The sequence below is a fragment of the Microplitis demolitor genome, chromosome 2 (genome assembly GCF_026212275.2).
Source record: "Microplitis demolitor isolate Queensland-Clemson2020A chromosome 2, iyMicDemo2.1a, whole genome shotgun sequence".
NCBI classification, from domain to species: domain Eukaryota; kingdom Metazoa; phylum Arthropoda; class Insecta; order Hymenoptera; family Braconidae; genus Microplitis; species Microplitis demolitor.
In genome coordinates this window covers 22,010,876-22,025,905 of record NC_068546.1, presented here as the reverse complement: position 1 = coordinate 22,025,905, position 15,030 = coordinate 22,010,876, and the positions used below count along the sequence as shown (strand labels likewise).

Below are 15,030 nucleotides of genomic sequence, written 5' to 3'. Positions count from 1 at the left end.
TTGTGACGAATAAAAATATTTCATTCACCCCGCCCTTAATAATAATATAAATAATAATAATAATAATAATAATAATAATAATAATAACAATAAGAATAATAATAATAATAATAATAATAATAATAAAATCTTTTACATTACGAAATAATTAGGAAACGACATCTATTTAATGTAAATAGATAATAAGAAAATGGGAGAGACTATAAAATTTTTTTCACTGGTCTCTCCCATTTTCGTCGTGACCTGGACGAAAATGTGTCATTTGGGTTGTCCTTTAATCCGAGCTAAAATGGTCATGTGTGATCAGTTGATCATGTGCTTATTTTTTACACATTCTCGTAAATATAAAAAATATATATATGATTATATTTATATATAGTCTATTATTAATAATAAATTGTAAAATATGCTCATATGTAAATATTTATAAACGTATGCGAAAACTAAATTAAATAATCTTATTATTTATAATGGTTGGGCTTTTCCGTAAATGGCTGACCTCAAATTAAGGTAAAATTTTACAGATTTTCTAATTAATTAAATCAAGGACGTTTATCCCTGAACGAATTTTTGATGAATTATTGAATTATTGTTGATGAGATGTTAATTTTAAGAACTGCACTTTCACTATTTCAACGTACAAATAAACAGTTTGTTTTATTAAATAAAGTATACTGCGTGTATAGCCAAGGTTTAACTTTTCAAAAGTTTATCCTTTATATATATGAGTATATTTAGTTATTAATTTTACTTATTTGTCATACGATCAAATATAAGTATGTATGGTCTTTTTTTTTAGATATCTATATTATATAAAATAAATTGTTTAAAGTGCTTTTTAAAATAAGATAAAAAAACATTGTTAAATTATTTATTTTTTTTTATATACTTTTTCTATACGACTACATTTCTGTACCAACGTGTCATTTTTCACAACTTTTTTAATTATTAAAGCCGCTGATTATTTTAAAATTACACTTGAAAAATCATGTGAATTCGATAAATTTATTTTTGGTTACTTTTAAAACTATGCTCTATTAAATGAAAATTGAATACTTGAAAGCTGATCTGAATTTTATTGATTCGAATTGAGAAATTTGAAAAGTTACACAAAAAAATAGGATTTATTTGCGCAAGAAATATTTTGCATTACGAATTGAAGAGAAAAATTTTTTCTCGCCCTAAGAAAATTTTCAGTTTCAATTTATAATGGAGAAGAAAAAATCTTTTTTCTCTGTACAAATAATTCGAAAACTTTCGGTGCACGATTCGCACATCCCTAATAATTATCTTTGTATATTTTTTTATAATAGAGAATTGAAAAAAAAATTTCTACAAAAAGACTTGCCGTTTTATTACAAAGCAGTTAAATATTTCTACAGCTCTCGGTACCACAAAATTAAATTTAATAAAAAATAAACAAAAGAAACCTAAAAGCTTCTAATTAGACTAATAAAAATAATGATTAGAAATTATTCCGTAGGGAAAATAATAAAAAAAAAAGAATAGACTTGAAAATTAATGACACCTCTGAATCCATGGGCCGAGCGCTCATTTTCTACCGAATGGTTTCGTTCATCTGACGTTAAATTTTTTGTGGTATCCATAAAAATATATATAGATTTTATTTAGCTTATCCTTACATATATATTATATATATAATGTACAAAAATATAAGGATAAAAAAAAACGTCGCGAAAAATGTTCTTTTTTACTGGAACAAAGATCCTATGGAAACTTTAACGAGATCAAAAAAGTTTTAGCGGCTACTCAGAATTTTTGAAATTTAAAAATTATAAAAATAATTATTTTTACTTTTGTCTTTTCACTATTCTCAAATTAGATTTTTCAAAGCTATTATTTATAACTCATCTGTCAAAAATGACAATAGCAGAAATATCGTTTGTCCACTGAGGGCTGGTTTTTGACATTAAAAATCTAAATAAAATAATTTTTAAAATACGCAATAATACGATCAATTTTAAAAATGTGTTCAAAAATAATCTAATTACATTTTGTTACAATGAAATTTTTTTTATACTTTTTCGTTGATGGAAATAAAGTATTGAGTGTCCATAAATGGTACCGTGCCGACAATCGGTACTTTTATTCTATTGTAATATTTAAATAAATAAAGAAATAAATGAATAACATAACATAATAAAGTGTTTAATAATTAATTAATAAAAAAAAATAGTCGATCATGTATTGATATCAATCTCCTATAGACAATCTGCAAAACTCTATTAAAAAATCAAAACTAACTTATGTTAGTAAATATGTAAATATAAATAGGTCTTTTTTTTTTTAACAAATTATTTACAATGGTAATATTTGTTACATTATTAAGTATACGAGAAAAATTTTCTCTTAAAAAATTAGTATTAGAGTGGCTGGTACTATCGAAACTCTTCATATAGTTCTATAAAAAAACGGAAGTGAATAAGGATCTTTTTTTAGCAAAAACATCCTTCGGGGTGAATTTCACTTCAAACAGGGAGTGAATAAATAAAAAATCCAGTTTCTCCCACTACTTTGCTATAATGAAGTACATGCACTAATGCGCATGCGCAGTAATGACTCAATTGTAGAAAAGATTCTTTTACGGACAACTATAGTTAAGTCTGCAAAATAATGGGCCTTTCTCCCACTACTTGGTTATGATAAAGTCTATGAATTTGTACTGACGCGCGTGCGCAGTAATGACTCAATTGTAGAAGAGTTCTTTTACAGACGAGTTCTAAGACCGTGCAAAAGAAGTATGAAGTTTACTGAGAGATCTATTAAAAGTTTCGATGTCACTGATTACTTTAAATCATTAACGGACCAGTACTGCCATTTTTACTGTACTCTAGTAGCAATTTAAGTGAAAATTTTGAAAGAACAACGTATGTAGATATTTTACTTGTCTTGCGCAGATTTTATGAAAGTTGCTACTAGCATATAGTCGCTTTGAATTTTTTAAATAAAAAAACTTACGAAAGTATTTGTTTTTTTTTAGAAAAATTAAAAATGTTCTGTTATAAATTTTACTCCGAGTGTATAAGAAATAACTTGTTGGCTCATGTAAATTTTTTATAAGTTGACATAAACATTGGAAAAAAGTTACTTTTTAATTGGCATTTTAGAAATTTAGAGCAGCAATTTAGCATCGATATATTTATTAATTTTTGGTAGATGAGTATATTAATGGATGTCAAAAAAAGTTTTATAATATAAATGGTGATAATATATAATTTAAAAATAACTATTTCTATTATTTCAAAGATTTTAGAAATTCTGTGGGATCATATATTAATAAATAAATATAGTCATGTATAATTTAATAAAGTATTCATCATCTGACCATTTTTCCTCGGCAAATTTATAATCAATTCTAGATTTTTATATTATCTGCATTCGTAACAAATTACATTTATATTTTTTTATTTTAAAAACCCTGTCACGTGTGTACGTTGCGTATTTACAGAGACATGAGCCTCCATTGCATTATTTTTTAAACTAATAAACAAAAAGCAAAAGTAGTTAATTTAATAGTGATCAGATTCAATAATATGTGTAAGGAATATGTGTCTGGCTGATTTTGTAACCAAAAGTACTATACAGTGTACGTAGGTTTAAACTGCTCACTGCCTGCGCTCGCTCAAATTACCCAGTTGTTGGCTATTTCAATGCGGTTTTGACACCACTGAGCTTTTCATCTTCATCTTTGACACGTTGATGCCAATTTATGCACAATAAATTGATGTTTATTTTTAATCATTGATTAACTTCGTTTACTATGACACCATAGCATTTTGAACAAAAAGTTTTTCCTTGTATTATGTAATAATAAACACTAACTAAATAATTTGAATTATTTTAAACTTCCCGCTATGAAAATTTAAAATTTTAAAAATGAATGCATTCATTGGTATCGATCTGATTTTCAAAAATTGAATTTTCATCATATTTCGAAATTTTTAAGTCTTAGAAAACTCATCTGACTATTTCTGGATAGACATCCATGTGGTAATCAAAAGGACTCATCAAGACTTAGATGTTTTTTTTAAAATACGAAAAATTCAAAAATTTACTAATAATAATATTTTTGAACACTGAACCCGAAAACAGCAGGAATTTTTAAGATTGGCTCGTAAGGTCAACCATTTTTCAAATATTCTTTTTTTTTAGTTGGTTACTGTTGTCGCTATATTGAAAATATGCATCAATTTATGTTATAAATATATTTATATAATTAGCCCTAGGTGTCAAAAACGCAGTTGCAAAACTCAGTGTCAAAACCACTGGCATAGCGAACAACTGTCCGTTGCTGGTATTCTCTATTGTTCGGTAATAAAGAATCAATTAAAAAACAATAACAGAGACTTAAGACCAGTAAAAAAAATATTTTTTTCTGCTGTAGTCTTTATCGATATTATTACATTTAAAATAAAATCTTTTGAAATTTGATAATGTCCGAAAAGCCACTTAGAGAATACTCGCATCAATATGATTTATTTATAATTATATGGGTGTTGATTGGTGTTCAAAAGCACTGATTTGTGGTGTTAATATTTATCTATTGTTAAAATAATAATAATAATGATAATAAAAATAAATATAATAATAAAGATAATAAAAAGTAATTGAATAAATCAAATTTTTATGATCGATCTATTATTTTCGACTCATTCACTCACATTAGATTATCTCTATATTCTTTTATTTTTATTAATTATTCTGATTATTTGCGCGGTAAATTTAAATATTTGAAGAACAAATAATTAGAAATTGGAGAAAAATTTAAAATTATTTGTCAAAATTAAATGGCGGCAAAATATGATAGAAAAATATTTTTAAAAAAACACTTGAGTGTTTGAACAAACCTTGGCGGGAAAATAATATGCAGAAGGGTGTCCTAATATACTTGGAGATTTGATTTAAATTGCTCCAAGTGTATTTCAGCTAAAAAACGTCACTTAACTGCTATTTCCCCACCAGACGATGCCAGATGAATTGGCTCAGGAACTAGGAAGTCATCAGCATCAGTCATCAGTAAAACTGCACATTAGCACTGAATACTCAACACTCAACACTAGCACTGAACACTTAACTGCGTCACAGACACTTTACACAATTTAAATTTTACAAACACCACAATTTAATTAAACAATGACTATAAGTAAAAAATTTCATGGATAATTACACGACGCCACTGCAATACTGTGTTTCAATTCAAATGTAGAGAAGGATCTGGACTACAACTGTCGTTCTCGATCATACTGACTGCCGCTATCGAACCGTCAGTTGGTACCAAGCAATCGATTTTGCGATTCATCGACCTCCCCCACTTTAGCAAACAATGTCGACTACAGCGACGCGTAGTGGCGCCAACTTGGCGCGAAATTTCAAAATTGAAAATTAATAATTTTATTAAAATACTATTTCTGTCAATAATTAGATTAATTAAGATACATTTGAAAATGCTCTAGCTCTAGTTCTAGCTTTCATTATATGACAATGCTTGGCTAGAGCTAGATCATTTCCATATGCAGCCATATTCAAGGCCACTAGAGTAATCAATTTATTGACTACAAATTCTTATTAATATAAACATAAATAGTAAGAATGATGACAGTTATACTTTTTAAAAATTTGTATCAATTAAAACAATCAGTTATTGCGCAATACCGTAGAAGTAATTCAAAATTTTGGGGTTAGTTTACATAAACTGTGAATTTACAGCTGACAAGTTAAGGGATGGTTGGAAGAATCTTTAATCTTTACTCATTTTCTCTGCTCATGCGAATTCAAAAAGTGGGGATCAACGCATGCGCGATTCCCCGTTTTATTTTCTCTCTAATTTTCAATACAAGTGCCCTTACATACGATTGTCAGTGTCTGTAACACTTAACTAACATACCACAACTTCCCTATTACCCTTAATAGTAACAAAAATAATCTTCTTTAATTTTCGTATCGCACTCAATTACAAGTGTTATCAATTGTCAATTGATTGTTTATTTGAATAACAGAAACTATATAATCTTTGTAAATCTATAAGCTTCTTATTTGACAAATACTTTTAAGTGATAAGTATAAAATATTATAAATAAAATTCATGGAATAAATCACTGCCAAAGAAGTTTAAATTTTTCGATTAAAATCTAATAAATATTAATTCTACCATAGTTTTGATATTTATAAATAAATAAATAAATAAATCATGAGTCTTTTACTTGAAGAAGATGAAGTTGACGAGTAAGTTTTTGATAAATTATTTAAAAAGTTTTGAAACTTGAACTTTAGAGCTATAAGTCACAAAATTTCGTTTAAATGAAACCGGATTTCAGATTCAAATTTTGAATTTTAAAAATAAACATTTAAAAAAAAAATTTTGTCACTTATACTCTTTCAGTTCTATCGTAATTTATTTCTGTTATTATAAAATATATTGGAAATCAATAAAATTATTCTTGATTAAAAGTAGTAATTAATTTTCGAATTACTTTTAAATTAAATTCAATTAATAATAATTAATTTAAAAAACATAAGTTCATATTAGAGTCAAGTGTCATATGTAGATGAGTAAACGTGATAAGCTGGTTTCTAATGATGTTTAGTATGATATATATAAATATATATATATAAAAATAATATTCTATTTTTATTTTATTTTTTAAATAGCTAGTAAGCATAAATCGTTGACATGAATGCATTTGACATATAGAAGATTGAAAATTACTCTAGTAAAATCTTTTTTTCTTTTTATACCCGCGTTTTCAATTACTACTTAATGTTTGTTCTCAACATATTAATCAGAGAAAAATAAATTAATCAATACAAGCTTTAGTAAATTAATTAAATTGGAGTTTTAACGATTAAGAAATTAAATTATTTTTTGAAACAATGAAAAAGTAAAAAAAATAATAATTTATTGTATTAATTAAAATTTGTTTGATTTATATTTACTGTACATAATAAATATGAATTCTATTATAAGGTAAAAAATATTAAATTAATAAAATTTGATGTTTAAAAAATAAGTTTTCAAAATTGAAAATTAGTGAAAATTACTTATTTGTATTTATCTATTTTTCAGATACTTTTTTTTATGATACTTATATTTAAAGTCTGAAAATGGACATTGGATAAAAATAAAAATAGTACATCTAAATATTAGTACATTAAATGTAAAATAACAAGAGGTTGAATTGATTGGTTGGCAACAGTTTTCAATCGATCTTCGTCTATTAATAAGAGTTTAATTAAAACACAAAAGATAGTTTTTTAAATCTTTATACATTTTCTTAAGTTTGAATGTGTTATCAATACGAATAGTTTATAAATAACCCGATAACTAACAGTAAATAATTGATATGGGTTTTAAGAAAACATATAGAATGAAAATTTTTGATTTTCAAAAAGCAGCCACTAATAAAATATGAAAAAAAAAAATTCATTATCAACTTTTCTCAGACAAAAACATTTGTTAAATCATTTATGAAAAATGATTTAAAATCAAAGTTTCTTCCTTCAATTCTGCAGATATATAGAAAGATCCAATCAATTGAAAGTATATTTATTTTATTTTATGAGTTTATTTTTAATTATAACAAAATGTGTGACTAGGATGTATTTTTAGATTTATTTACATCGGGGAAAACGGAAAACTAAATAGGAAGAAAGTCACGCACAACCCTCATTTTTATACTTTGTCACTCTTTACACCCCTGGAATTTTAATAAAAGGCCTCAATAAGTATATATGCCACACCCTTAATATATTGACATAGCAACTGTATTTTATTCGAGTCATAATTTGTAATTTTTTTATTGAAAAAAAAAAAAAAAATAATAATTTTTAAATTTAATAATATAAAACAATCGACATCATTTATATTATGACTGACAATTAGTGAAAGCTTACATGGAATTCAAAAAAGTTAAATCATTGCTTCAATTTCCAAACTACAAATCGCATTACCTGTACGGTCTTCCTGTTTTGAAAAATATTTTAAAGTCAATTACGTTATAATTACATTTTTAATGATTAAATTAAATATTCTAGATTATACATTACCTTTATTAGCATACAAGTATCAATTATTACAGAATTAGCCATGTGCGCACACATAGCTACTATAAAAATGTGTATTGTGCACACATACATCCTCAGGAAGTTCCAGTCCTCTTTTTTGGTGGCGCTGTCATTATACATGTGTACGTCTCACTGATAGTTTAATAGCATTAGTATTTTCATGATTCAACCAATGGGTTGAAAATAGTATATTACACACCAAGGGAGGAAAGTAGGGCATTCCAACCCATGTGTATAATTTCCTACTCGAGCTAAAGGCAAGTCCTACCTTCGTGGTGTCTACGATTCTCCACCAAATTTGTACCTGAAAGTTGAAATTTTTTCTCGTTAGAAAAACTTCGTCTTTCTTCATAAATTCTATGGACTCCGGGGTATCTGAATTTCCATGTCTATCGTCTATTGATACAAATATATGAATCTACGCTGGATTTCTATAGGAAACCATATTGGAATCCACTAAAAAATGCCATATGGGAACCCCAGGAATCTGGGCTAAATTCCCATATGGATGTTTTTTATAGTAGGGCATAACATAAAAATAGAATCAATTGAAAGAAATTATTTGGCCAGAAAAAGAAATAATTTATTATTTTTCATATTCGTAGAATAAATGAAATATTATGCAGCAGTCGGAATATAGAATAAAGTAAACACTGGAACTGCAAGAAAAACCTAAATAATAAATATAATAACGGTGGTCAAACCAGTGGGGGAAGATAATTGTGAAGAAGTGAAGGACATTGAAAGAATTGGAAAAAGTGGGGTGTTATAAAGCCTACCGTCACAATCGAACAAGTTCATTCGAAGCGCGCCAGTATATTTGTATATTGTAATATTGTAGTCGTTTAAGCCTTTAATAAATCGACTAAACTTCCAAAGTTTTAATTAAACTGTAAATCCATTACGTTTTATAAATTATCTATTAAAAACTTTAATGCTTTTTTGTGAATATTGTTGTTATTAAAATAAATTTAGTTATTTTTAAATTTATATTAAAATGCCAACTTGCACATGTGAGAATTTATGTGAAGACGAGTTGAATACTCATGTCTGTCAACTTAAAATTTCAAATGATTGTGAATCGGGTTTAGAAAAGGAACAAGGTATTGCGGAAAAATTTGATAGCATTGTTAGGTATGAGTTTAAATTATAAAACGTAAATGAATAAGACCATTTAAAATTTTAAAATTTTCATTTAATTCACTTGAAATATTTTTCAATATCTACAGCTTTCTTTTAAATTTTTTTACGCAGTGAAAATTTGAATGTTTGATAGAAAAAATAAAGTAAAAACGAATACTTTATTCCTGAGATTAAATACCAATTTTTTTTTTCATTATTTTTATTCTGGATCTAAATTTGTTTCACGTTTTCCTTTTATAACGTTGAAACTTTTATGTATGTCTTTAGCGTCCGAGTAACTTGAAAAAACTTTTATTCTAATTTTTGTAATTTTAAATTAAATTAAAGTTATTCTTCATAATAAACTAGCAGCAATAATTTACTTTAGTAAATTAAGTAGAAGTTAAGCATAATACCACTGGATTAATTTGACCCGTAATAGGATTAATGAATTGATATTTTATCGGTATTGTATTAATTAATTATGCTTGAGATAATTATTTTGTACATTAGTTTCACTGTACAAAATTTGCCGAATCAACGCAGGTTTAATCCGGAGTGAAATTTACTCCGAAGAGTTCAATACTGAAATTCAAAATCGGAGTGAATTCAAATTGAAAAAAAATTCAGAACACTCCGAAATCAACCGAAAAAATTCTCTATTTACTCCGCATTGGAAGTGATTTTTTTAAATTCCAGAACCGAGATGAAAATTCAAATTTGAATAAAATCTAATTACTGATTTTTTACAGTATAATAAATATTTTATTTTTCAATTTAATTTCTAGATACAGTGATGGATCAGTACGGCTCAGAAATCCAAATATTGAGTTGATGGATCAAGACATTCTCTACCATCTAGCTCTTGGAAGTGGTTCTCATGACCTGGTCGAAATGTTTGGTGATGTAAAGGTATAAATACATAAACAGTAAAATAATTATATTAATAAGTATTTAATACTCAGTATTTAGAACTAATTCATTAATCTGTTCATTATCGTCTGCTTATCATAACTTAAATTATTTTTATTTAGTATAAGTCGTTATTATGTTATTTTATCTTATTTCATTTAATATTGTCCTCGAATAATATATCAATAAATTACGACCATTGATAAATCTTAATAATAATATATGCAATAACGAGTTTAATGTTATCGCATTAAATAAGTTGATTTCGGTTAAAGTTGATATCACTCTATTTAAAATTGTGTAATTAATTTTTATTTTTAATTTCATGTACTATAAAAACTATAAAAAAATGCAATAAATAAAAAAAAGTGATTTTAATCAGTGGCATAATTTATATACTGATATTATGTTCCGTACGATTAACATTTAATCCTTATTTTGTAATATAAATTACGTAAAAAAATTTAATTACATAAACAATTACCGAGAGCCTTTTTACAGTACTTTCAAATGGACTTTTAATTTAATTTTCAAATACATTTACAACAATGAGTATGCGTGCATAAATTGACTCTAGTTTTTTTCTTTATTAACTTACAGTTCGTCTGCATGGGGGGAACACCAAAGCGGATGGAGAACTTCGCCTATTTTATTATGAAAGAAATAGGTCACAAGCTTCCAACTGGTACTACTTTGCTGGATATCAGCCAGTACTCTTATCGCTATTCCATGTACAAAGTTGGTCCAGTTTTATCAATCAGCGTAAGTATATCAATCATTATTGATAGTTTAAATAATAAACAATGGCTAATATTGAATAAAACATACCTTGTATCTTATTAATACTTAAAGGTATGTTTTTAATAATTTAAATATGAATTATATCTGTCATGATGATATTCATTGTTGAAAAGTTTATTAACATTGGATAATTGTCACAGAAATTCTATTAAAAAAATTGCATGGAAACCCATAGGAATTCATATAGAAAAGTGTGGATTTATGTAAGAATTTATAGGAATTAATAAAGCCATGGATTTATATAAAAACCCATGTAGGAAACTGGTATCTGGATTCCCATGTAGAAACTTCACATAGGAAACTGGGTTTCGGGATTCCCATATGGGAAATTTACATAGAGAACTGTGTACTTGAATTCCCATCTAGGAACTTGACTTAAGAACTTGAGTGTATAGATTTCTTTATGGGAAGTTCATACAGGAATCTGGGTTTCTATATAAGTAATTTCTATAAAATCTGGGGTATACGGTATATGAAATATTTCCATGATATTATGGTATGCATTTGAATTATTTATAATTTTTTATTGATATTTAAATTACCATGAAATTTTATATCTTACCATTGTCACAATAGTTACTTACGCAGAAAAAAATAAATACTAAAAATTAATCAACATACGCGAGTAAAAGTAATAGTAGAAATCAAACAATATGTTCTCAAGTTTCTCAATTTATTAATACTCATGTATACAAATGTTTGATTATTGGTGTTTACGAATTAATAACTGAATATATTCAATAATCTGAAGAATAATGTTATAAAATGCGAAGCTAAATAATATTTTTGTTTACGAATGATAATTGTTAGTAAATATTGATATAAATAATCATTTATAGAGTAACAAAACATGTTTATAATATTATTAAAAAAAGAATCATAACAATAATTTTAATATAATATATATTTTTTTTTCTAGCACGGAATGGGGATCCCATCCGTAGGGATATTGTTGCACGAAGTTATCAAACTAATGTATCATGCTAAAGTTCGTGACCCCATATTTATTAGAATTGGAACATGCGGTGGAGTTGGCCTTGAAGGTGGAACAGTCGTTATAAGTGAAGAGGCAGTTGATGGAATGCTCAAACCATACTACGAAGTGGTACGGAAGTATTCTATTACTTTATACACCTACTCATGTTAATACTTTACTTGACGGACTCAATTTATGATAAAATACCGCAAATTACTGACATACCTATTTGCAGTAAAATTGCCGCGCACTTCCTTATACTACAGTAGTAAACTTCGGTATTTTTCCATTGCGGTTATTTTACCGTAAATTACAGTTCGGCTTTACTGTGAACCCATAGCATTTCAAACGTGAATAATTTTTCCGTGTACTTACTACAGTTCAAAATAGTACTAATTGCTGTAAAAAAAGTTGTTATTACTGTTGTTATTAGAGTAATTTATGGAGACTATATACCAGAGAATGAATGAAAAAAAAAATGATAAATATTAAATTAATAGTTTTAATTAAAAATTACAGCCAGTGTTGGGTAAAATGGTTCGACGGCCAGCAAAATTAGATAAACAGTTGATAAAGGAGTTGAATGCAATGTCGCATCCTGAAGATCCTTATGATACAGTGATCGGCAAAACAATGTGCACACACGACTTTTACGAAGGCCAAGGTCGTCTTGACGGCGCATTCTGTGAATTTACGGAGAATGATAAAATGGAGTACCTTCAAAAGTTGCAGAAAGCAGGGGTTGTAAATATCGAAATGGAAGCTGTAGCTTTTGCAGCGCTTACACACCACGCAGGTATTAGGTCTGCTATTGTATGCGTTACGTTGCTAGACAGACTGAAAGGCGATCAGGTAAATAGATAAACCGACAATTATTTCTTATATATATTTGATTTTTTTAACTTTTTTTTTGTACTCAGTTAATGGCACCTAAGGAAGTCTTAGAGGAGTGGCAGAAGAGACCGCAAATTTTAATATCACGATACATTACCAAGTACCTTCAAACAAAAGGCCGCTTATCACTAGAAGGCCATGGTTCTATGGCGGTTAAAAGCCCACGGCGTTTCAAACTCGTGCAACAGGAGTCTGAGAATTACGACTAAGCTCCTATTTTATTAATTTCTTGTCTAACATTTATTCAAAAATATTCTTTTTCTTTTTCATTCACAAATAAAATTTAAAAGTTCTGTCTCTCAATTAATACTTATCATTGATGAGACTGAAATAAACTTTACGGCTTTAAATAATTTAAATCTCGGGTCGAGAACCTCAATATTATAAATTTTAGTGTCTTTTAAATATTATTTTTAGTTTAGTTTATTGATTTATTTATTAATTCAAAGCTAAAGATAAAAACTTTTAAAATTGATTCTTGTTAAATTAAAATCACTAACTATTATTATACTTTTGTACTATTATTAAATTTTATACTTATTTTTTAATGTGTTCAGTTATGTAAACTATTATTTAATAAGTTTTATATTAAATTACTGGCACTAGTGGAGAAAGAATGATAATTTTGCCGCGTTGCTGACGCAGCACACAAGTACAAATGAGTGCCGGTTTTAATTGCATGTGGCAAAAAAAATTAATAAGCTAACATAATACTTAAATGAAAATAATATTTAAAAATTTAGAAAAAAAAAAAACAAAACAAATATTAATAAAAAATGAGGAAATTGTTTAGATGCGGCCCCGCCTATTTTCGGACACAAAAAATCGAAAGATGAAATCAATTAAATTTTTTTAGAAATTATTCTTCTCTGCAGTGAATTTATGAATCCTTTATTAAAAATTATTGTGATTGCATGGGAACCCATAAGAATTCATATAAAAACGTATGGATTTATGTGAGAATCCATAGGAATTAATATAGGAGTGTATGGATTTCTATAAGAATCCATGTAAGAAACCATGGATATCTGGATTCCTATGGGAACTTGGATACATGGTTTTTTGTGGGAAATTTATATAGGCATCTGTTTCTATATCTCTATCAAAAAAATTCATAGAATAGGAAATCTAGTCTAGATTCTTATATGGGTTCCGATAGGAATTCAGTATCGATCCCGATATAGATTTTTACATGGGTTCCTATGGAAATTCAAATACCTAGATGCCTATGTGAAATTCTTACATGGAAATCCAAGTACCCAAAATTTCCTATGTGGATTTTTTCACATAGAAATTTAGATACCCATGTTTTTCCACATAGATTCTTATATAAGTCCATACTCCTATATGAATTTCTACGGGTTCCCATGCGATTGTTTTTGCTGAAATTTTTTGATAACCATTTTTCGATTTTTAAAATTTGAAAATAGACGGAGTGACACATCTAATTAATTACCAAAAGTGAAAATAGAAACAATAAATCTACCTGTTTTAATTACATATCCAATATTATTACAGTAAAAAAAAAGTTGATTTTTGAATGGAGACAAAAAAAAATAATTAAATTTACAGCAATTAAATTTGTCAATGCTTACTAATAAAAGCATTTGTTCTTTGTTAATAATAAATCTTATATAAATTTTCAGTGGCCTATACGTTTTTACGCAGACAAGTGTTTATTCAATTTTTCTAATACCTCCATCAAAAGTTTAAGTTTCGATGTCTATATAGCCAACCAAATTGAGCAAACTTCAGATAATTAACTTTGACAATTATCGATGTTATTCAATTATACGTAATTTGTCTAAAATTGTTTCAATTTACTGACATTAAAACTTAGTTTTGATGCAGGTATTTGTAAAAATTTGTTGTAACTCAGGACGAAATGGTAATTTTGATGAGTAGTACTAGATTATAGCTACTCGAGCCACGTAAATGTATCGTTCATAATTATATGCCCTAGCGGATTCTAAGAGAACTTTTGGACAGGGTTACCATACAATATACTATTTTTTCGCACAATTAAACTTTTACAATACATTTTGAACCTTAAGATAAACCAGAACCTAAATTCAACCTTTTCAAATCCATTTAACCAATCCGCTAGAGTGATATATTATTAATCTGAGAAAAATATTTATTATAGTCTGCTATTGTATAGAAATAGAATTATAATAAAAGCTTCGTAATTTATTTTGTTGCTTTTTTTTTTTAAATTAAGTCGAATGTTCAAGAAAAATTTG

At 27.0% G+C, this 15,030-nt stretch overlaps 1 protein-coding gene across 2 annotated transcripts; it reads left to right on the top strand.

Moving 5' to 3' along the window:
* Window positions 1-5,871: 5,871 nt before the first annotated feature.
* On the top strand, window positions 5,872-14,246 carry LOC103579691 (uridine phosphorylase 1). Of its 2 annotated transcripts, none has more exons than XM_014441042.2 (6): window positions 5,872-6,243; window positions 9,993-10,116; window positions 10,717-10,878; window positions 11,837-12,022; window positions 12,413-12,745; window positions 12,814-14,246. In XM_014441042.2, exons 1-6 carry the CDS (start codon window positions 6,209-6,211, stop codon window positions 12,994-12,996), a joined length of 1,023 nt encoding a protein of 340 aa, XP_014296528.1. In that variant the 5' UTR covers window positions 5,872-6,208; the 3' UTR covers window positions 12,997-14,246. The 2 variants fall into 2 exon arrangements, with proteins under 2 accessions (XP_014296528.1, XP_008559398.1); XM_008561176.3 differs by lacking the exon at window positions 5,872-6,243 and adding an exon at window positions 8,852-9,216.
* Window positions 14,247-15,030: the final 784 nt, after the last annotated feature.